At 40.1% G+C, this 25581-nt stretch overlaps 1 protein-coding gene across 2 annotated transcripts in view; it reads right to left on the minus strand.

Moving 5' to 3' along the window:
* Nucleotides 1-391: 391 nt before the first annotated feature.
* LOC307128007 (protein NLRC3-like) overlaps nucleotides 392-25581 on the minus strand; it is a 103885-nt gene continuing 78695 nt past the window's right edge. For both annotated transcript variants that reach the window (XM_079819525.1, XM_079819524.1), the window contains exons 6-7: nucleotides 2268-2314; nucleotides 392-2186 (exon numbers count right to left, since the gene is read on the minus strand). In XM_079819525.1, coding sequence (XP_079675651.1) covers nucleotides 1657-2186; nucleotides 2268-2314 — 577 coding nt within the window. In that variant the 3' untranslated portion in view covers nucleotides 392-1656. The remainder of the gene's footprint in view (nucleotides 2187-2267; nucleotides 2315-25581) is intronic.

Below are 25581 nucleotides of genomic sequence, written 5' to 3' on the forward strand. Positions count from 1 at the left end.
CCACTGAACGGCACTGAACTTGAACGTCACGGCCGAGCGCCACTAGCCTATTTTAGTAATCGCACAATAACTTGACAATTTAATACAAATGTTATATCAATATAGGCCTACATATTCTTTTTACTTTTTATTTTTTATGGGAATTTCCTGTTAAAATGAAGGTAAAAAAATATTATTTTATTTTATATTATTTTGCCTTTCCACGGACCACCTGCAGTACCCTCACGGACCACTAGTGGTCCGCGGACCACAGTTTGGGAATGACTGTTCTATGGTATGAGATCTCGTCACACCCCTAGCATTTATATAAGACATGGGACAAAGAATTGCTCATTCTCGTCCTCATTTAAAATGCTTTAAAAAAAACAAAGAAAGGAAGGAATCACAGATGAAATAATTCAACATATTTTCTAGCACTTTATGGTGTGAATTTACATTTTTATCATGTTTTTGGACTTGATTAAATGATTAAATGACAATGATTAAATTTCACAATACAAACTGCAAATAACATTCCTTTCATGTCCCATCTGTATTTCATTTAATAAATGACCAATTTAAGCATTTTAAGAAGTGTTTTTTTTAAGGTCATTTACTGATAAAAGGGCTAATCTTGTTGTTCTGAATACTTAAGTCTTTATAAACCACAGAACAGAATGAAACCATGATCAATACCATTATATTTACATTTACTCATTTAGCAGACATTTTTATCCGAAGTGGCAAATGAGGAACATAAACAATTTGTCAATAGAGCCAACAATATTCATAGTACACAATGCCAAGTTTAAAGTACATTATTATACAAGATAGATCAAAAGTGCAAAAAAGAAAAGAAAGAGAACAAAGACATTTACGAGAATGGCTAGGTGTGCATTAAACAATTTTAATGCACAACATGGATGTAAAGAACCGATGTGCATTAAAATTGTGTAATGGAATAGATAGCCGCAGATTATCCGCTTCCTTCTACCAAGGTCATTTGCCAGCATTTACATTTTTTAAGTTATTGATGTTTTTAGTGCAATATTTGGGAAATTTGTTCATTACGATCTACTATCATCTACTATTTTCATCAGTTACAGCTCGTTACATCTAGCCTTCTGTCCTCTTTAAATCAGACACAGAGGTAAAGTAGTATGTAAGATTACATATATTTGAATGAATTATAGCATTTGAAGTAATTAGCAAGAGAGAGAGAGAGAGAGATGCATGTGTGAATTATCTGCTTCTATATGCAGCATCTCTCTCTAATTGTGAAGCTGCAAGTTTAATTACTTCAAAACTAACGATGTTACCCCCTTGTTGCTGAGAAATATAATGCAGCAATTCAGTAGAAAAGCTATTTAATTATTAAAAGTCGCTGGACATCAAGTTTCTGTGACCCTGTTTTTGTGTGTGCAGCACAATCTCCTATCTGTGTGCGAGTGAAGAATGTGTGAGTGCTTCAATGAACGCAGCATATTAATATAGAACATTAAACTGACCAGAAATACCTGTGCATTCAAATGTTTTATTGCAAATATTTCAGCCAATCTGAATCGGGTATTCAGACAGACCATGGTATAAATAAATAAATAAATATACTCTCTCTCTCTCTCACTATATATATATACCTCTGTGTGTGATTTCTCTTTTGCTTCTTGCAGGATGATGTTAGATCTGACACAGAGACACTGAGGAATCATCATAAAGCCCAAACCCTGCATAGATGGGTTCAGTGAATGTAGTGTTGAATGTGTGTAAGTGTGTGAGTGTGTGTGTGTCAGAGACGCTGTAGAAGGACAGAGTGCTGGCTGACACATCCACATACACTCCTACTCTATTAGAAAGGGGTGAAGGGGGAGGAATGTTTGTGCTCTTATTTTTGTGCCAGGCAGAGTAAATATTATCGCAACAGTAAAGATTCCAGGACTTTTCATTGAGTCCAAACCGACTGTCACTCCCTTCTTTCTTGTTGATTCCTTTATACGACACAGCTACATGACTCCAGCCACTCCATTCAACCTCCCAGTAACAGCGTCCAGTCAGACTCTCTCGACACAGAACCTGCTCAAAGCGCTGAAATCTCTCTGGATGATCAGGATATGGATGCTCCTCTTTTACACATGTTGTTTTTTTGTTCTCTCCAAAGACAGTGAGACGAGTGTGTGCTGTGTTTGGATCCAGTGTGAGATTGCAGGCATCTGTAAACAAGAAGAGAGGTCAGAATATCTTTGACATCATTAATTATGCATAGGTGTGTTTAAATGTGTGAGAGGACTTACATTTTTGCAATCCTGGAACGATCCTGAATTGTCCTCCATGGTCCAAACTGAACAGAGATAGAAATGTACACACAAACAAATAATGTTCAATGGACTGATAACTAATGTCACACACACACACACAATCAATCAATCAATCAATCAATCAATCAATCAATCAATCAATCAATCAATCAATCAATCAATCAATCAATCAATCAATCAATCAATCAATCAATCAATCAATCAATCAATCAATCAAAATTGTATTTATATAGCACAATAAGTACAACAGTAGTTGGTCATTGTGCTGTACAAGAGGATAAATAAATAAAAATAATAATGCAAAAATAAAGAGAGTTTACATCAGAAACACTAATTTGAAATCTTTAAAATCAATATTAAAAATCAAATACAGTTGTAGGCCTGAGAGAAAAAGTAGGTTTTCAACTTAGATTTAAATTCAGACTCTGTGGATACTAGTCTTAAAGATAGAGGAAGACTATTCCACAATTTTGGACCAATAATAGAAAAAGCACGGTCACCCCTCGTCTTAAGTCTAGATCTCGGAACCATCAGCAGTCTTTGATTAGATGACCGTAATGATCTAGCAGAGTTGTTTAATTTCAGAAGTTCAGAGAGATATTTTGGAGCTGATCCATTTAAAAAGCAGAATATTAAAATAAATTCTATAACAAACCGGCAGCCAGTGCAACGTTTGTAATATTGGGGAAATATTACATTTCCGTGTTCCAGTCAACAGCCTGGCTGCTGCGTTTTGGACCATCTGAAGACGACTAATATTGGATTGGCTCATCCCAATATAAAGAGAATTACAATAGTCAAGTCTTGATGAAATAAACGAATGGATCACTCTCTCAAACTCTGCAAATGTAAAAAAAAAAACTCTTAGCCTAAATGAATAGTCTTAATTGGAAAAAAAATAGATTTAATTACAGCATTAATCTGCTTGTCAAATTTAAGGGCAGAATCAAAAATAACACCCAGGTTTTTCACAGTGTTGTACATAAGGGACCAAATCTCCCAGGTCACCTTCAGAACTTGGTAACACATCTGTAGGCCCGAAAAACGATAACCTCAGTTTTGCTCTCGTTTAGATGCAAAAAATTAAAAGAAAACCAAGACTTAAAGGTCCCATGGCATGAAATTTTCATTTTATGAGGTTTTTCAACATTAATATGAGTTCCCCTAGCCTGAATATTGTCCCCAAGTGGATAGAAATGTTGATCGGTGTAAACCCGAGTTCTGGCTGTCTTGACGTCCAAGCAGGAACGGTTTCCTCCCTTTCCTCCGCCCAGAGAATCTGGCACGCCCATGCAAACGCTCGAGAGATCATTCATCATTGCTTGTGAACGAGTGAACGCTGGCAGTTTCTCAGTGTTTGGATGTACAAATGAAAACAGAAGTCTTTTTTCAGTTCCTTCTGATCGGTGATCAGTAATTTCTGATGTGTAGCTAATTATTTATTATTCGTGCACACAATGTAGCTTCTCTCTCTCCAGACAGAACGGTGTTTTCTATCTTGTGAGTCAGTGTTTTGTACGTCCTCGTCGCGTCTATCGGTTCTAAAATGTGCATACAGTCATGAGTTTCTGCTCAACATCGGCCTCTCACACGCCGAAGCTCGGGCTGCACTGGCCGGTGGCCTTCAACATCCCCGACCCCCAGTACTGCATCTGGCCCACAGCGGAGGCACCAAACGCGGCGTGAGATTAAGCAGAAGGAGGGTAAGCGTGAGCATATCTGGGCTAGCCAGCCTAGCCCCACAATAAACTGGATTACATTCGATTACTGCTGTTGTGTCTTTGTTTGCGCTGTGTACTCAACGCGCGTCACTGACGCTTTTATTTTATTTTAAAAATAATGCTATTATCAACACTTACTTTTAACTCGTTCATCTCGACAGCTGTAATGGTACTTTGCATGTGTTACAAAGTTGGTAATAATGATGAAGACGGACTCGGTGTGACTGGGACTCGTGTTTATTCAGAACTCTCAGATACAAACACAATAAACTCGCGCTGACTGACAGCCTCTCATAACTCATTAGTTACTATAAATAACTTTGTTAGCAATCGCTGAGCTCAGTCTCTGGTACATTAGTGATGTCCGGTTCGCGAACGATCTTTCTTTTGAACCTGTTCTTTTTAGTGAACAGAATCAGTTCACCAAATCGGACTGAATCGTTCTAAACGGTTCGCGTCTCCAGTCAGCGCTGATCCATAATTTACTAAAGTTACTAACTTTCTGACATGAGTGACAGTCCCTCCGACTAGAAATAGACTAATAACCTGAAGTATATGCTGTAACTACAACAGCTCAGACATGCTGAGAACTGATGTGAAGTGAACTCAGGTCCATCCATCACTCTGGCAGCAGCTCATGCCTGCTCCTGCCTCGTAGACCTCGTTAAACCACGCCCCCTCCGCTAATTTAAAATACAAAGATGTCAGCCAATCACAACAGTGGGCGTTTTTACTGAAGTCTCACAGCAGACACGCCTCTTGAAGCAGGGCATTCAGCCACAGGGCAAACAGCAGTATTGAAAAAATGCCTTTTATTTCTAAATTATGACATTTTATGATGTAAAAGTCATACTAACAATATAAGTACACCTCAGGAAACATTATAAAATAATAGAAAAATGCCATGCCATGGGACCTTTAATATCAGACAAGCATGCTGATAAAGAGCTTAAAGCTTTTTTTGTCGTTTTTCTTTAAAGGGGCTATATGCAACTTTTTCCCCAAAATAAACGTAACAATAGCCTTTTTATTTTACCATTTATGACTCAAACATCTCCTGATGAGCATACTGACACCTTGTCCGCTCACAGTGGGTGCACCTATAAGCCTGTATCCTATTTTTCCTATTTTCTGTCGGGTCGGATTTTTCCCACGCTGTCTGCGGATGTGACGTCGCCACCGCTGCGAGAGCGAGCAGAAAATAAGAACAGTTCTGTTTTTTGGCCACAGGTGTCAGTCGCGAGTTTAAATTTCAGAAAAAAACATATAGCCCCTTTAAGGGCAGATACATTTGTTTATTTAGAAAGAATAGTCCCCATGTTTAGAAAGAATAGTCCCCAGAGGAAGCATATACAACAAGAACAATGCATGGGGCCAGAATGGAGCCCTGAGGGACTCCATGTTCCAAAAACGATACAGAAGAAGATAACCCATCAAGACAAACAGAAAATGTTCTAGCATTCAAATAGGACTTAAACCAATTTAGAGTGCAACCTTCAATTCCCACACGTTGTTCAAGTCGTGAGATCAAAATTTTGTGGTCCACAGTGTCGAAGGCAGCACTTAGATCTAAAAGTAAGAGTATCACATAATCCCCTGAGTCAACAGACAACAAAATATAATTAAAGACTTTTAGTAAAGCTGACTCAGTACTGTGATGTTTTCTAAACCCAGATTGGAATTCTTCAAAAACACTCCAAATGACTCTGCAGTTGTTCCAGATAAATTGGAAATAGGTCTATAATTTGAAAGAATGGTTGGGTCAAGGCTAGGTTTTTTAAGCAAAGGTTTAACGGTTGCATGTTTTAGGTATTTAGGAACAACACTTGTGAGAAGAGACTTATTTATTATAGCTAAAATGCAAGGCTCAACAACATCAAAAACCTGCAGCAAAAAATGGGTCGTAAAAATGTCATGTAGACATGGTAGGTTTAAGCTGCTTAATAATATCTTTAAGTGAATTAAAAGAAACTGTCTGAAATTCCCTAAAAGGTGAAACACACAGAGAGAGAGAACAGATGGACCATAGCTTGAAAATACAATGTTCTGTCTTATATCAACATTTTTATCTGTGAAAAACTTAAAAAAGCTATCACAAACTGAAGCTAATGCATTCAAATAGACAGTTCTCACAGGGCTCACAACCGAATTTAAAATAGTAAAAAGCATTTTAGGTTTTTTGGGAGTTTTTAGCTATAATATCATAAAAGTACTGGGATTTTGCAGCTTTAACTGATTTTTGATATCTAATAAGTGACTCACATAATATTTCATAAGACACTTGTAATTTTTTTTTTTTTCCACTTTTGTTCAGCTCTACGACAAACCCGTCTAAGTTCAAGTGTGGTACTAGTTACCCAGGGTTCAGCTTTAGAATTTTTCCGTTTTACTGTTAGTGGAGCCACAGAATGTATGATGTCACAACTGATGGAATTGAACAACATAAGATGATCATCAACATTAGACAAATTCGAAAGGGAATCAAGACTACAACTTTGACCAGCCTTCTTGAAAAGAACAGAGAAATCATCACTACAAGATAGAGTAAAGGTATGAATCTGCTGCGAAAGCCTTATAGTTTTTGAAACTCCATTTGAAAAAGTACAAGTAAATATAACAGGCATATGATCAGAAAAACTCAAATCAAGGATTTCAAGGTCACAAATCGAGATACCATGCAGCAACACAAGGTCTAATGTGTGGCCCTGTTTGTGAGTTGGACTGTTTATCATTTGAATGAAATCAAAAGAGTCCATCAAATTAGTAAAATCCTTGGCCAAGGAGTTTGACTCACAACAAACGGGAATATTAAAATCCCCCACAATCAAAAGACGATTTAAAAAAATTCAAAATTTCATTTAAAAAATCCTTATTTGGTAAACCACAGCGATGGTTAGCTGATCCATATTCAGTTCAAATAAGAGAACTTCAAAACTTCACAAAATTCAGTCTTTATAGGTCCGCAACAAAAGCTGCTTTTAAAAACAGACGCAAGCCCACCGCCTCTGCCAGAAAGTCTGGGACAGTTAAAAAAAGAAGAATCTGAGGACACAAGTTCGGAAAAAGGGCTAGTATCCCCCATACTCAACCAAGTCTCAGTCACTAATAAAAAATCCAATTTGTTTAGAATTTCAAATCAGCGTTTGATGAAACCTCAACAGAGTCCCTTATATTCAAGAGCATTTGATGGTCGTAAACAATTAAACTAAAAACATTGAGTTAAAAGAGAAATAAGAAACCAAATAAACAGGCCAAGCAGCAGTTTTGGATTGCAGCACACTGTTTCAAGTAAAAGTTGAGGAAAGATAATTGAATTCTGTATTTGAACTTGATAGACTACAACAAAGGTGTTAAACGTGTACTGCAAATTGTGATTACATTTAACCCTCCTGGCCGAATATACCGAATATTAAAGGAAAACATCAAATTAGGTTTTTACTGATTCAAATTGTAATTATTGTTGCAATTATTAATGTCTTTTTTTAAGTCATCCTGACCTTAAACTAAGGCCCTGTCCCAAATGGCACACTACATGTGCACTTGCGATCTTGTGGACTTACAATTACAGCCATGTGCCCGTCTTGTCCCCATCCCATTTGTCATTTTAGGTTTCAGATGGGTGCTTGCGAGCGCCCCCTTTGCGCCCTTGATGCACACTTTTGCAGAGCCTGCAATCCCGCAAGCTCCGCATGAACCCTAACCCTCCGTCCTGAAAGTGTGGAGTCGGAGGATGATCGCAAGGGCTTACAGTTCCATGTGGGACAGGGCCTAAAAAGTTAAATGTTGTTCAGTCTTACTTTTTCATAAAGAAATATTCTGCATTCATAAATAAACGGCCAATAAATGTCAGATGCAGGACTTTTATTTTGACAGCGCTTGAGCACAGACACGCTCTTGTAGCCTGCAAAGTAGCTATGCCAGCCATGTGAATTGGACGCAGACAGGATAGTTTTGCTGTCACTGGACATGCACGAGCATGAACAAAAAACATGCACGATGTTCTATATCCAGTTGACCGTTGTGTCATATTAACTGTATGCTTTATGTAAAATTAGTTCTACCTGGGGCCCAATTCAATAAGGAGGTTCAACCAACTCTGAGTTGAAGCTTGAACTATGAGTTAACTTATCCTGAGGTGGGAAACTCTGAGTTCTCGGTTTCAGAACAGCTGAATTGAGTTAGTTCAATCAACTCTGGGTAGTCTCACTCTGGCAACATCTGAAAACCTAGGCAGCTGATTTGTTGTCTCACTGTCTTATCAGGCAATGACTTGTAAGGCAGCGTTTGCGTACAAAGGCACCTAACAAAACTGATTTTGGACAGACTTCTGAGGCAGCGTAACAGTTTAATGATCTACAGCAAAATAGCGTGCCTTGTTGGTAACTACTTAAATACTACAGTAATTTCTCATTAGAAATAACATCAGAAGTGGAAAATGTTAGTCAAAAAAGTACTTTTACACAAGTAAATGCACCGTAAAAACATTTTTTAAACATTTTACAGAAAAGGCTCAACAAACTATTGCATAAATAGTCTATATTAGGCCTACAGTACGCACACCAATATCTCTTCCCTTTGTGCTCCGAACATTGCGAAGCACTGCTTCTGTGTGCTATGACTCCATGTTGCTTCAAGCACATCATTCTGCGCAATGTATTGCAAGTCTTTCATATTATAATACTTTTGCGCAATTAAAGATTATCCTTTTTTCTTCTGTCCTATCTATCATATGTTGCTGCCTCATTAAAAAGCTGCGCTATAAAATGTATTTTAATTTTATAATATATATTTATATATGTTTACTTGTTTTTCATGAATGTAGCCTATTTTGTTTTACAAAGTTAGGAAAATAATTAAGTCAAGCCTGATGCCTTGCACAAAAGAACAATTCAGGTATCTTCCACACAGTGAGACATCGTTTATTAGTTAATTCAGCACTTTTTTAAAATTATTATTTTAACATTGGATCTGTACTTTGTATCGGCCAAAACTGAATCCCAGATATCGGTATCAGAGGCAAAGAAGAAAAGAAAAAAACTGATCGGAGCATCCCTACATTTAAGCCACCAATTTTGGGGTCTGACCATTTACCTGCAGACTACTATGGAGGAGACATGAACATGCTTAACTCACAGATCATGAATAATGAAAAACATTTGTTCTCACATTAATTGATGTACTGGTCCAGCCCAGTGTTTCCCAACCGGGGTGCCGTGGCAGGGGTGCCGTGTAAAAGTCCTTCAAATATATATTAAAAAAAAAATCTAATTTTTCAAATAATTATCTCTTTGTGAACTTTGTTCAATGCATGCGAGTGCTGCCGTATGTTCGAATATGACCAGTAATTTTCGCTGTCATCACCCGGGTGTAGTGCCAGAAGACGTGAATGAGAAGACTCGCACGCTGTGAGAAAATTTGTCTCTCTGCACTCATCCGAAAGCGCGCACATGTATCACAGCGCGCAAATATTGAGTTCTCTTTCAAGTCTTGTTCTTGACACACAAAAAGTATGTCAACATGTCCATCTTGATGAGTATTCTAGCAGACATAGTCTGTATATGCCTTAAGTAAACTTTATACAGTCGAGAAAGACGACGCATATCCATGCTTTAGGTCTTAAAGGGGCAGTTGCCTTTACTGCTGTCTGTTTAATGTCAAACAACAAAAGACAAGGACATCACTCACTGCTCTTGATTGAATAGCTTTTGTAAGTTTAATAGGATTAATCTTTAATTTATACACTCAAATATGCAATGCTATTTTACATTCTGTCAATTTCTGTATCTGAAAACTAATGTTAGACATACCTGAAAAATCTGAAAAGCATAGTTTATTTTATTAGTATCTTTACTCAATAGTATTTATTTGTGCTGCTGCTTGTATTTAAATTATTTGTTCTTATTAGTTTTTTTTATTTTTTATTTGACATTAGTCCCTTTTTTCCCTGAACATAGCAAATACTGAACCGTACCGAAACCGTGATACAAACCGAATCATGAGCAATCTGTACCGTTACACCCCTAGTGTAACATATGATAGGGGGTGCCACAAAATGGAGAACATTTTCAAAGGGTGCCATGACCGAAAAAAGGTTGGGAAACTGGTCTAGTCTGTGCATGCATAAGGTAATGTGTAAAGTGTTACCAAGTCATTTATATAAAAATTCATATAAAAAAACGTCTCGGTTACATATGGTAACCCTCGTTCCCTGAAGGAGGGAATGGAGATATACGTCAGACGTCACCGACGAATTGGAATCACTTCAGGGAGCCCCTATCAGCTTCGAGATATAGAGAACAGGCCAATGGGCCATTGGCATGCAAGATTTGCATCTCGTGCCCCGCACCGCGGGTATAAACAGGAAGCGAGAGCAGCGCACTATTGTTTTTCACTGATGAGCCGAACTAGTGACTCGGCCATGCAGTGATGGTACAGCAACTGTGGTGACGGGACGTATGTCTCTTCAGGGAATGAGGGTTACCATAAGTAACCGAGACGTTCCCTTTCAGTTGGTCACGTTCGACGTACGTCACCGACAAATTGGGATCCCTTTGGAAACGCCACAGTTACCACCACTTCCAGCGCCCAGCGAAGAGCCCTTCAGACCCCTTCTGTTCCGGGTGGGAAAACTCACGCAGGGAGAGTCACTGCTGCTGTTCCGCAAGACCCACTCAGCAGACTATTGCGCTGGGAAAGCGTGCCCAGAGGGGCCGCTGCGGAAGCCACATCATGCCCAGAGGGAGTTACCATGTGGACAATACACGTATTGACTGGCCTTGGGCAGTACAACATACGGAAGTCCCAGGGGTGGCCCCGGCCTTTGTAGGCGGGGGAACAACGCTGCACTGAGATGAAAGACACAGGCTCGCCGTAGGGAGCTGTACCGTGGAAGAATACACATATGGGACCGCCGTGGGGGTCACAACATATGGAACCCAGCCTAACACAAGTTCCACCAATGCATACGTGAACAAACGTGTTGGGTGTCGCCCAGCCCGCAGCTCTACAAATATCTGTCAGCGCCTAGGAAGAAGCTACACCCCTTGTGGAGTGGGCTCTTAACCCGAGCGGGCAGGGCAAGTCTTGGGTTTCACACACTAAAGGCTGATTTATACTTCTGCGTCGGACCTACGCCGTATCCTCTACGGCGCAAGTTACGCGTTGGTTTTCATTTATACTTCTGCGTTGTTGTCTGCGTCAATGTGCAATTTCACATGCAGACCGCTAGTTGGCAGTGTCCACGGGCATGTTGATGGTGACCCACAGTATATAGCGATAGCGGCAAACTAAACTTTGAGGGTGGAGGGAGACATACTTCGCTCCAACCAGTCTTGTAGGAAGGAAAGCACAGAACTGATCGAACATCTTCGGGGCTCTTCTCGGCGAGAAGAGCACCAATCGACGAATAGGTTCCACTTCAACGCATAGAGGCGCCTCGTAGAGGGAGCTCTAGCGGAAGTGATGGTGTCTACCACAGCCTTTGGTAGGCCACCTAGAACCTCCGCGTCCCGTCAGGTACCAGACTTGGAGTTTTCAGAGGTCCGGACGCAGGTGCCATAGGGTGCCCTGTCTCGGAGTCAGGAGGTCTGTCCTCAGAGGAATGGGCCAAGGAGGTGCTGTCGCGAGGAGCACTAGTTCCGGGAACCAAGTCCGGTTGGGCCAATACAGAACAACCAACAGGACTTGCTCCTCGTCCTCCCTGACATTGCACAGTGTCTGTGCAAGAAGGCTCACTGGGGGAAACGCATATTTGCATAGGCCCCGGGGCCAGCTGAGTGCCAGGGCATCCGGGCAGAGGGTCCCCCGGTCAGGGAATAAAACAACGGGCAATGGGTCGTGTCCAGGGCGGCAAACAGGTCTACCTGTGCGGTCCCGAAGCGACTCCAGATCAGCTGGACCACCTGGGGATGGAGTCTCCACTCTACCGGGAGCACTGGCTGTCGTGAGAGCTCGTCGGCTGCATCAGCTCGTCGGCTGATCAGGCCCGGAATGTGAATGACACGAAGCGACCTCAGATGCTTCTGACTCCAGAGGAGGAGATGGCGGGCGAGTTGTGACATGCGACGGGAGCGTAGACCACCCTGTTTTTTGACGTACACAACGGCCGCAGTGTTGTCCGTACGGACCAGAATGTGCTTGCCTAGTAGCAGCGTTTTGAAGCGCCCCAGCGCAAGACGAACTGCTAACAACTCCCGGCAATGATATGCCATTGCAGTTGAGGCCCCGTCCACAGACCCGAAACTGCAAGCCCGTTGTACGTGGCCCCCCCAGCCGGTGGATGAGGTATCTGCCTGGACACTTGTTCTAGGGGAACTCCTGCCCAAAGAAACGAAGTGTCCTACCACGGGCTGAAGGTTTGGCGGCACATCTGTGTTACTGAGACACGGACTGAACCGCGCTGCCTAGCCCATCTCAGGACTCGTCGTGTAGCCAGCGTTGAAGCAGTCTCATATGAAGCAATCCGAGCGGCGTTACTGTGGCTGCGAATGCCATATGCCCAGGAGCCTCTGAAAGGGTTTCAGTGGTGCCGCTGTCCTGCGTTTGAACGAATTCAAGCAAGGAAAGGTCTGCGTCGAGGGAGAATCGAGACATGAAATTACAGTCCTTCAGGTCGATCGCTGCTAACCAATCTTGGGGACGGATGCACCTGAAGATGCGTTTCTGCGTTAGCATTCTGAACGCCAGCCTGTGAAGGGACCGGTTCAAGAATCGCAGATCCAAGATCGGCCATAACCCGCCGCCTTTCTTGGGTACAATGAAGTACGGGCTGTAGAACCCTGACTTCATATCGGCTGGAGGGACCAGCTCTATCGCGTCCTTCGCCAGTAGGACTGCGATCTCCACCTGGAGCACAGGGGCATCCTCCTTCAACACGGAGGTGAAGTGATCGCCCCTGAACTTGGGGGAGCGCCGGGCGAACTGAATCGCATAGCCGAGTCTGATGGTACAGATGAGTCGGCAAGACGGGCTGGGAAGCACTGGCCAGGCTCCCAGAGACCATGCAAGCGGGACCAACGGCACCACAGACGTACCCGCAGCGGGGCAACGTAGCGGCGTGCAGGGACCAGACTCGGACGGCATAGTAGCGACCCAAAGTGGGGTCTGAGTGTGCTGTGCAACACTATCTGCTTCTGCTGAGGGGGTGTGCGAGTGTGGGAAGGCCGCTTGTGTGCGTTCCCACAGCCGGCACCCCCTGCTTGCGATTTGGAGAGGCACCAGAGGGTGACAAGGCAAGGGAGCGTCGTACACCGCCAAGCGCACTCCAATTGAAGGAGGGGCTGAGCGTGGCAAGGCTTGGGGCATCGCACACTGCCTGCCTCACCTCCTTCCTCAGCAGGGAACAAGAGCAGCGAGGCATAGCGTCGCACACTGTCGTCCTCGCACCGCTGAGAAGAGGGAAATGAGAGTGGTGAAGCTTTGTAGCGTCACACACTGCCATTCTCGCCCTCTTGTGGGGAGGGGAATGAGAGCGGCGAGGCTTTGTAGCGTCACACACTGCCATTCCTGAACTCCCGAGACCCAGAGGTATTGGAACTGCTCTTGAGAATTTGGGTACCACTGGCTGTTTTTAATAGCAGTGGCAGAACAGAATTACCAATGGTTTTCCACCTGGCCCTCCTCCGGGGGAAGAGCAGCTCCTGACCAAATCTGGGTCAATGGTGTTTTCTGGTGCACCAGAAAAGAAACTAGATCGGGGTATAAGCGAAGGGACTCATTGCCCTCATGGTTTCATAGTCTCGGCAGCGCATCAGAAGTGCCGAGCGACGCGCGCTGGGTTGCCGTGACAACCCGCGCTGTCACCCGGCAGCTAGACGGCACACGGCACGCTGAACACTCAAACCCTCACGAGGAAGGTGAGACGAACAGTGCGTTGACGAGATCCCGTTCCCCTGAGAGAACATGGATCACCCACGAACGCAGTATCAACATGTTTATGCGAGAGGGATCGTGGCCGTCAGGACAGGAAACAACCGCATCCAGAAACGCACGGGTGGAATGATGTCTTGAAAAAGACGCAGTGTCACACCCGTGTTGCTCTTTTGTGAGGAAACGCTCTTTCAACAGTGCTGAAGCACCCAGGGGAAGACTGCAGCAGCACACAGGAGATAAGTGCAGTCCTGTGTCTGCACACACTGAGACAAATGCCCTCATCGAACCGACAGTTTGTTATGCAGATACAGCGGTGAGCACACGGTCGCGCTGATTGTGCCTTTTTGGCAACACAAAGCATCCCTCTCGTTCTCTGGAGTATCTCTCTTGTAGATAGGCTCTCTTTAAGAAAAGCAGTCTTGCTTCATCAACGCCGTTCGGCTCCGAAGTGAATGACAATAGTGCGCTGCTCTCACTTCCTGTTTATTCCCGCTGTGCGGGGCGGAGCGCGAGATGCAAATCTTGCACGCCAATGACCCATTGGCCTGTTCTCTATATCTCGAAGCTGATAGGGGCTCCCTGAAGTGATCCCTATTTGTCGGTGACGTCCGACGTACGTGACCCCTCATATCCCCCTGAGACGAGAGAATTATGCATTTTATTTCTGGAAAAAATTCTCAGATGACGCAAATATCGTCATTTTGCGTCATTTGAGGATTTTTGGGCCATAGGCTAAAGACTACAGCCAGTAGAAGGAGCTAGTTCCACATGTTATCAACCCGCCCATAGGGAAGAGATCTCACTCACAGAATGTAAATGTGCACGGCCGCTCGGATCGGGCATTAATAACAGAGGGGTGCGGAGCAAAGTGAGTGATTAAATTTTTCAATGAATTCCCATGAAAGTTAAACTTCCATATGCAATCTGAAAACATGCCAGACTGGATAAGCGCTGTGAATGACTGCCGCCCTTACCTCAGCTCTGCACAGTTCTTTGCTTTCGTGATGAATGAAATCTGACCTGCTGCGTTTGTTCCGTGCCTTTCGTTCAGCTCACTCACACGTTATTGAAAAGACACATTCAGTTTTTAATTGTAGTGTCTATTCTCTAACTGAACGAAATTATTGTATTATTATGAAGATCAAAACAACGGTGGGGGCGGTGTAATGGTGGGCAAGTGATAACCAATAGCCATGGCTTTGGGAGTGGCCTCGTAGGGCAGGAAGCAAGTGCATTCTGGGAGTTGTTGTCTTTCATCCACATGAGACAAAAACACATTTTCTGTCTTTTCTCATTCTAGAAGGCACCAAATTCAAAAATAATTACACATTTCTACTATATAAATGACCCATTTTAAATACACATTTATCTTCCCAGGACTAAAGTACCCCTTTAAGCGGAGCCTCATTATCTTTAATGTGACCACACCCACGCGTGCAAAGAGATTCAAATGCTAATTGTCCACGTGAAGGAACTGTAAATGCCCCCATCACCTCAAAACAAAGCATCAGCTTCATCATTCTTCTGATTTTCATTGAGTTCGGAAGACACGCTATGAATTTACCTCGGATTTATCTCAGAAGAAACAACGCGATTTTAACATGAGAATGTTTAAGGTAAAACATTTCTTCTCAATTATTAGCGTCAGGGGTGTACATTTCATCTAACAGTTGGGGGGGACAATAAACATGAAATTTATCAAGAGCAAATTTTGAAGGGGACACAAATAATACAGCCAAAATCGTACTTATAAGGATATGTGTACCACAAAAAACTTATTTGGCATTTTGGTGCACTGAAAAATGATGTAATGTCCGTTTTTATTTTCTCTGTCATTTTATCTGACCAACAACACAAAGTGATAGTTGTTTAAATACGATTAAAGGAACTGTATGTAAGAAATGTATTTCAATTAATCATAAAATGGCCCTGATATGTCACTAGACATTAAGAAATCATGTTCATTTCAAATACTTATATCACTGACAACAGTTGTCCGGCCAGGATATTGTCATTTAAAATGGAAGTTCCAGTCCTCAACTGATGTTGATGTTGACATGTTGTGTTTTGCCCTGAAGCGCCACCCTCCACCTATCTACCAATCACGAAGTCAGTAGTGTTTCGGCATCCGGGTTGTCAGCTCTGCTCTAGTTACCACAGCTGCAGCTACAAACTTTTTGGATAAAAATTGTCTAACTTTACGAAACCTAAAAGACCTCGTTATGAATCAGAAAAACGTTGTGACAATGTCCGAAATAAAACAAGGATTTGTATAGGAGATGCTTTTGAAAGATGGAGATGGCTGAAAATGGAGAAGAATTTGAAGACAGACGCCAACGTTGCTAATTTTCTCCTGGACAGGTAAGGTTCACCTATGTTTGGCTAACTTGTACTTAATGTAAATGGGCATTTCAAATATTCATGACAGTCGAACAAACATATGCATGTTCGTGCAAAGTAACGTTAGGTTTGTGCATACGGAGGAGGTGGGTCATTGAATTGAAAAGGTAACGTTAAGGAATTGTTTGGGAAATAAAAACGGAAAGTCGTCATTGCTAACATTAGTAATGCATTATCAGAGCCCGTTTCTCTGTCATTATGCTGAGACGCTGAGGAAAACAACATTACCATGCCCATTATGGCAATGTGAAAATGTATTTGAGACAGTAGCCTAACGTTACCTCTGTAAAAATGATGCCTCATTCGTTCTTCGCATATATAGTGGACAACACATGCTGCAATTTGACCTGTATGACACATAGTGACTTAGGCTTGTGCTTGAAGTTACGTTAATGACAGATACCTACCATTACAAGTTAGACTAGCTAACTTACTGTTCTAACAATGTACTGTCACATACGAGCGTTCATATTTACGATTATATTTGGCTAATAGCCATTAATACATTTTTGCGATACATAATTACTTCACAAAACATCTCTCATGAAGCATAAACATAATTAACAGAAAAAAGAAAAAAAAACGGTAACACTTTATTTTAAGGGTCCAGAATAATGCATTAGTTAAGCATTAATTAAGGGTTAACTTGTCCACAACTAAGCATTAGTTAAGCACGAACACACTAGTAATTAATGATTAACTTTACATTTAAAGGGTCCGTAATTATGCATTAGTTAAACTAGTAATTAATGATTTGCTTGTTCACAATTATGCATTAGTTAAGCATGGACACAATAGTTATTAATGATTAACTTAACATTACAGTAAGGGCATATTAGACATTATTTACAACTTAATAAGCCATATATTATTTTTCTGTAGCTGTGTAATTATATGTCTGTATTTTCTGTTAAGTTAACTGAACAATAAGCTAGTAATTATGTTTAATTACTGCTGATTTTGCCGTTATAAATTGCTAAAATAGTGTAATAAAGACAATTTGAGCCCCTATTCTGAAGTGAAAGTTTTATTCTCATCAATTATGGCACTTATTGAATGATATTTAAGTTTATTAACCAGAATAAGCCAATAATTAAGCCTAACTACCATTAATACAGTACTAATAAAGGCAATTTGACCCCCTATTCTAAAGTGAAAGTTTAATCCTCATTAATTATGGCACTCATTCAGTGATATTTAAGTTTATTAACCAGAATAAGCCAATAATTAAGCCTAACTACCATTAATACAGTACTAATAAAGGCAATTTGACCCCCTATTCTAAAGTGAAAGTTGTATCCTCATTAATTATGGCACTTATAGAGACAGAGCGACACGCGTCATAATCTGAAGACCACGCCCACCGGGGGGGAAAACAATCAAACCGTCTCCATTGACTTTGCATTGCGGGAGGCTGCCTCTTTGTCATTTCGGACTTATAACAAAAAACTGAACAATGTATAAAAGCTGATATGTGACAAGGTGTACAGCAAACAAGCTAAACAAAACCCAGAAGCAAAAACCCAGACGTTTTTATAAGCTGTTGACCCAAAAAACGAGCGTTTAAGTACAAAAAAGTGGATTCAGGCCATTGAGACAGAGCGCGCGGGTCATATTACACTGAGAACTACGACGACTAGAGGGGAACGTAATCAGCGACAGTAATATAATATATAAAACGGACATTTGGATATTTGACTTAACAGTGACTAAATGTTTACTGCACACATAGACATATTGAGGCATACTGAGTGTCAGGATCCCAAAATTTACCCATTCTTCCTGCTGAAGGTTCACTTCGTATTGCCTGTATCCACTTTTATCTTCTTAAACGCTCGTTTTTTTGGGTCGACAGCTTATAAAAACTTATTTCTGTGTTTTTTAGCTTGTTTGCTGTACACCTTGTCACATATCAGCTTTTAGACATTGTTCTGTTTTTTGTTATAAGTCCGAAATGACAATGAGGCAGCCTCCCGCAATGCAAAGTCAATGGAGAGCGTTGGATTGTTTTCCCCCCCGGTGTGGGCGTGGCCTAAATACGCTCTGTCTCTATTAAGTTATCACTAAACATTTCGCTGTTTGTGACTTCTGCTGCAAACTCGGTTCAAAGGATTACGTTAAACAAAACTTCACTTTAAAACTCTAAAATGAATAACATTTCTTTAATCATTTAACCATTATTTATCATGTAATACTTATTGTATACCGTGGACACAATGACTAGAAAGTACACCAAAACGCAACATAAATTCACAAAATACACCAATTTAATTTGTTCGCTGTAATCCACATCTTTAGAATCCATATGATGATCTTTATCCAGCGATCTTCATCTTCATGTTCAACAGCGACCGTAAAAAAAGCCTGCGCACGTTATGAATTCAAAAAACTCGCTTTACGGCAGTGATATCAAACGCTCATTGGCTCTCGCCTGCTTCGTCACAGATTGCGACATGCCGTGTTTTAGTGTTTGAATGAGAAACGCGCGCGCCTTCAAATAGTGGAGTGAAGCTTAAATTAAATAACTTAAATTCTCTATATCGCCAGAGAGGACTCCGACTGCAACACATCATCATTTGGACTACTATTGATACCGCTTTTGACATTTTCACAATAAAGAAATTATTGTGATTACACTTTTGTTATGTTTTTTCTTCATAAGTTCACCCTAACGTTACATACTTTTAAGAAATGTTTATATGTAGGTTTAGAGGTTTGAGTGAGATTAGTGGCTAAAATTTAATAAAATATACTTTTCGTTTTTTTTTTTCTGTAATACATAATACGTTTGTTTCAATGTTAACCTTACCTTAAACCATTTATCCAAATATCCAAATATACAACAAAAGTATGTTTTGTGTCCGTAAAAGCTGCTTATTCTGGTCAATAAACTTAAATATCACTGAATAAGTGCCATAATTAATGAGGATTAAACTTTCACTTTAGAATAGGGGGTCAAATTTATTTTATTAGTACTGTATTAATGGTAGTTAGGCTTAATTATTGGCTTATTCTGGTTAATAAACTTAAATATCACTGAATAAGTGCCATAATTAATGAGGATTAAACTTTCACTTTAGAATAGGGGGTCAAATTGCCTTTATTAGTACTGTATTAATGGTAGTTAGGCTTAATTATTGGCTTATTCTGGTTAATAAACTTAAATATCACTAAATAAGTGCCATATTAAATGAGGATTAAACTTTCACTTTAGAATAGGGGGTCAAATTGCCTTTATTAGTACTGTATTAATGGTAGTTAGGCTTAATTATTGGATTATTCTGGTTAATAAACTTAAATATCATTCAATAAGTGCAATAATTAATGAGAATAAAACTTTAACTTCAGAATAGGGGCTCAAATTGTCTTTATTACACTATTTTAGCAATTTATAACGGCAAAATCAGCAGTAATTAAACATAATTACTAGCTTATTGTTCAGTTAACTTAACAGAAAATACAGACATATAATTACATAGCTACAGAAAAATAATATATGGCTTATTAAAGGGTTAGTTCACCCAAAAATGAAAATTCTGTCATTAATTACTCACCCTCATGTCGTTGGACACCCGTAAGACCTCCGTTCATATTCGGAACACAAATGAAGATATTTTAGTTGAAAGCTGATGGCTGAGAAAGGCTTCACACAGGCCTCCATTGGCATTCAGTACATTGACACTTCCAAGATCCATGAAAGGCACTTAAAACGTCGTTACAAAGTCTATCTCACCACAGTGGCTCTACAATAATCATATAATGCGACGACAATAGTTTTTGTGCGCAAAAAAAAATCAAAATAACACCTTTATCCAACTTGTTCTCGACTTCCGTGTGCGCCTCCACGACGCATGCGCGAGAATATGACGCAGATCCGGCGTTCGGACATATGACCCAGAAGCGATTTGTTTACGAGCAGAGGAAGACGCGCGTGTCTAAGCTGTTGGATTCTACATTGATCGTGCTTTAGGTCTCGGCGTAGTGCTCAAAATGGGGCTTAAGTGTGTATTTCATCGATTCCCGAACACCGGCGCTACGTCATATTCTCGCGCATGCGTCGTGGAGGCGCACACGGAAGACAAGAACAAGTTGGATAAAGGTGTTATTTTGATTTTTTTTTTGCGCACAAAAACTATTGTCGTCGCATTGTATGATTATTGTAGAGCCACTGTGGTGAGATAGACTTTGTAACGACGTTTTAAGTGCCTTTCATGGATCTTGGAAGTGTCAATGTACTGAATGCCAATGGAGGCCTGTGTGAAGCCTTTCTCAGCCATCAGCTTTCAACTAAAATATCTTCATTTGTGTTCCGAATATGAACGGAGGTCTTACGGGTGTCCAACGACATGAGGGTGAGTAATTAATGACAGAATTTTCATTTTTGGGTGAACTAACCCTTTAAGCTGTAAATAATGTCTAATATGCCCTTACTGTAATGTTAAGTTAATCATTAATAACTATCGTGTCCATGCTTAACTAATGCATAATTGTGAACAAGCGAATCAATAATTACTAGTTTAACTAATGCATAATTACGGACCCTTTAAATGTAAAGTTAATCATTAATTACTAGTGTGTTCGTGCTTAACTAATGCTTAGTTGTGGACAAGTTAACCCTTAATTAATGCTTAACTAATGCATTATTCTGGACCCTTAAAATAAAGTGTAACCAAAAAAACTTGCTGTGTAGGACTCGTCACTTGCCACTTGCCATTGGAAGCTCCTTGTAGCAGCCTACGTTCCTGCAGAATCCTGCAGTCTATCTGGCAACCTCGAGTCAGGGGGGAGGGGGAGAGGGAGAGGGGATACACCACTCTACAGTAATTTGAAAGTGATTGCAGTACCAGTTTTGGCCACCATCCTACATACAGTTCCTTTAAGGTTCACCACGCAGTCATATAATAATTATTAAATTATCTTGCGTCCTCCACATAGTATTTTATACTATGATATAGGGCTGCACGATATGAGGAAAAGCTGCGATGTGCGATAACATTGTTTAATATTGCGATGACGATATGACTTTCGATAAATATTCAAATGTGAATGTTAGCTATACTGTTCCCATGTCTTAATGCTTTATGGTCGTGTTCAGTGTTGGGCAGTAAAGGAATACATGTACCGGTATTCAGAATACATATTATGAGTAACTGTATTCTGTTACAGTTGCAATTTAAATAGTTGATATTTAGAATACAGTAACATTGTTGAAATCAATGGATAACATTAACGATACTTCTCTGTTTCATGAGTTTATTTACTCTCTAAATAAATTAAGGCGACTCGATGCATTTCTCAGAAGCCCCAAAATGAAAACGAAAAAATGCACGGTTTGCGTGATCAGTCACAATGGAGTCGGAGAGGAGCAGCGGGAGCTAGAGGTAGAGATGGAGCCAGAACAACAGAGCCAGGGCAAGAAAGCGTTTCTATCTTGGAAATTCAAAAAGCATTTCATATTAAAGAAAGAGAAGGGAGAACAAAATATAACACTGCAGTGTAACTGTGCAGTGGCGCGGTGGTTGGGGGTGGCGGCTACACACGGACACACGCCTATATTTTTTTGTATAGCCTATATTATATATATAAATTCGTTAGGCTATATATTCGTTAAATATACTATTCGTTTATATTTTTTATTTTCAAAATGTAGGCTATTTAATTGAGATTGAGGTGTATATATACCTCAATTAAATAGCCTACATTTTGAAAATAAAAAATATAAGGCTCAAACATGCGTGTTTATTTTAGTAGGCCTACTTCCGTCAGTGAAACAACATACTACAGCCTGTAAAACATTTAAATAAATATCTGTAAATAATCTAAATATAAATATAAGTTAAATATTAGTTAAATAATTTTTTTAAATATTTCCCCACAGACGTGCGTCTTATGCCTTATCCCTTGCGCTGAAAGGGATGACACGAGCAGGAAAGAAGCATCGTTTTCTAATATCTTCATGTTTTCTCCTGATGTTCCAAAACTGATAGGCTACTTGTAGTAAAATGTGAAGAACGAAATTATCTTTCGCAGGGTCAAGAACGTAGGCTTTATTTGATTATGCGCTGTGAGAGAAAGCGAAACTAAAAATCTCCGACGTGAATGAAATACGCTATACACAAAAACCTGACCAAGTCTAATAGCAAGCACAAACTGTGTTAAATAAAGTAAAGTTTGAAGTAAAATGTATCTGTCCTACTCCGTTTTCTATTTTACCACAGTAAATGATGTGTAAATTTACAGTAAATTTACACATCAATAACACAGTAAATGTACTACTCCTAAATAAATCAAACAAGGAAGAAACGTTTAATCCCCTGTGAGAGACGTAAATGAGGATTTGGGAAAATAAATAAGAGATTCCATGTCCAGTAGAATAAAATGGAGTAAACCTATTGTTAAATTCGTGGAAAATCGTGTGACCAGATCGCAAAACGCAAGCAAACTTGAATTTGGCTCACCACACAAAGCTTCCTCTCTCGTTCGGCATGAATCCATATGTTTCCATGGCTGTGATGTAACATTTAATTGTGAACCTATTATTTATTTTGTAAATAAAGCTTTGTGCTTCATTTGTGTCATACTATTCACGTAAAACAGCTTCACATACAAAAAAAAAAGGGTTTTGGCCGACCACCGCCGGTGCTACCTGCTTAGTTGACGTGCAACTTTACATTCTCCTATGTGCTGATTTACCAGCCCAAGAGCCGTTTGACGTTAGCTAAATATTTTATAATATATGTTTAGTAAGCAGGATTTGATGGCCGCATTCCTACACTTATAAAACGCAATTCAATGTGGAAGTAATCCAAGTATTCAGAATACGTTACTCAGATTGGCGCATGTAAACTGTTTTCCCTTATTCATCGTATCAGGCTGTCTGTTGCGATGTGTTCATCGCGCGAGTTCATATCGCGATGACGATGAAAATTCGATGTATCGTTCAGCCCTACTAAGATATTCAGATATTCAACTGCAGCAAGCCCACTGATTTGCCACTTATCATATTGAGCAAAACCCAACACAGATCTGACGTAGCGGCCGTCCGCATATACTTTCGGTTTAGAATGAGCGCCAATTCGGGGGCTGGTTGCTTGCATTTTGGGTTCATTAGCCTATTATTCGTAATGAAAAAAACAACAACAAAACAGTACAATGACACACTCCCTTAAATAGGCGCTTTTACATTTCGCTTTGAAACCAAATCTTTCGCGATCGTCTTGTCTGTCAGCTGTATGCCCGTTCGGCTCGTGCTGTATTGAGCAGATACGTTTCAGTTTTTAATAGTTGTGTCTGTTCTCTAACTGAACTAAATTATTTTATTACAATAAAAATGAAAACGACGGTGGCCCAGGGTAGTGCCGCAGTGGGTATCCCAGGTGGGTCTATGCGCAGCGAGATGAAAAAGCTTTGCAATGGCAGAGGTGGCAGGAACATGTGTTTGTGTTTGTGTATGCATTTGTAGATTATATTGCAAACAAATCATTATGACATTCACGGTGATACTGTAATAAGAAATCCATGTTGAAAACTTTGATGAATAGAAAGTAAAAAAAACTGCATTAATCTGAAATAGAAAGCTTTTGTAACTTTTGACACATGTTATGCATTCTTCCTGAATAAAACTATTTATTTCTTAAAAAGTATTAATTATTAATAAAACTATTAATTTAAAACAAATTCTTACTGACCCCAAACTTTTGAACGGTAGTGTATAATGCTGCAAAAGCTTTAGATGGTTTGTGTGTCACAATTGACATTCATTTCTATAAAATTTAATTAAATTAGATTAAATTGTGAATTAATAGGTTGAGCAAATTAAATGTTTATATCTGAGCACCTTTTATACACACACTTAAATGCAGACACTGAAATTACATTGTCCCTTATTTTTGTCCCACTTTTTGTCCTTGTGTTGTAAATAAATGCAAACAATTCAAAAAGCCAATCTCTTCATATTCTTTGTTCTAGTTCCCTCCCAGTCCCATTCAGCTGATAGGACCATAAGGGGAGTGTCTTTGTCTTTCCAGGTGTTTAAAACATCAGTATTCATAATGATTCACGCCCTCCCAGCATAAGCCTTCCTGACACAAAACATGTCTTACAAATTTTAAAGCAAAAATCTTGAAGCAAAAATTCTAGCCTACGTGATTCAAGTCTTGTGAACAAATATAATTTTTTGCAAACACTTTTATGGCCTTATTTCAGTGACTTAAAAATACTTTTGTCACATAAACGTCATTTTCTCAAAACTACAAACTTTTACATACATGCTGCTCACATAGTTTGTGCTGAATACAGTGTAATCAGACTTTAGCCATGAAAATGTTACAGAAAAGTATAAAGAAATAAGCTCAAATGTCAGGGCATGCCAAAACACCTCCAGGGCCCAGAAAACAGCTCAGGGTTCAGAGGGTTAATTATTGAACTAATATTAATTTTCATGGTATACCATGGGCAAAAAAGGACATGGCAGCTAAAAATGAAGTATAAAAACAATTCAATCAGTTAAAGCTTTAAGCATGAAAGGTTCACAGTTGCAATTAAATTTATAAATATATCAGCATTGTGTTTCATGAAGTGATCTCAGAGCAGCTTCATTATTAACAGGGATTGAAATTAACACCCGCCAACTGGTAAAAATCAATTGTGGAGGGTAACTATCAAATCACTAGCCAATTTGGAGGGTTACTTACTATGTTTACTCACTTTTTATATACGAGCGTGCTCATATGCGCCGTCTGTGAATGTGGGACTCCTGTCTGTGAGACACACGCAGCACACCAGAATCAAGTTCTCTTTCGCTCTTGAACAAACAATAACGCACAGAATAATGCCAAAGTGCACGTTTTGTCGAGTATCCTCATAAGAGCAGTCTTAAAGGAGTTAAATAACATCTTAACTGAACTTAAAAGAGTTGAGAGAAAATGAGATGACAGCGCGTCAGATCCGCGTTCAACAGCAGCAGATCTTAAAGGAACAGCAGCCACTAATGCTGTCTGTCAGTAATGTTAATCAAATAACAAAGGGAACAGAGAAAACAGTAGCTTTAATGAGAATTAATCTATATTTAATTTATTATTTATTCAGTGCAGACTGTTTGTGTTACAGTCACTCAGGCAGGAAGGCAAATACATGACTCAAACAAAGTTTACTGAAGAAGGTTACTAAATACAGGCAGGTACAAACACAATGCATAATGGAGACCTGGGGTCCGTTCTTCGTACCTCGCTTAATACATCTGAGATGATTTGATAGATCCCAGATCGTTTCATCGTGATAACTGATGTCTGGCTAATTTG

This window comes from Gobio gobio, assembly GCF_949357685.1.
Source record: "Gobio gobio genome assembly, chromosome: 6".
In the NCBI taxonomy this organism is placed as follows: domain Eukaryota; kingdom Metazoa; phylum Chordata; class Actinopteri; order Cypriniformes; family Gobionidae; genus Gobio; species Gobio gobio.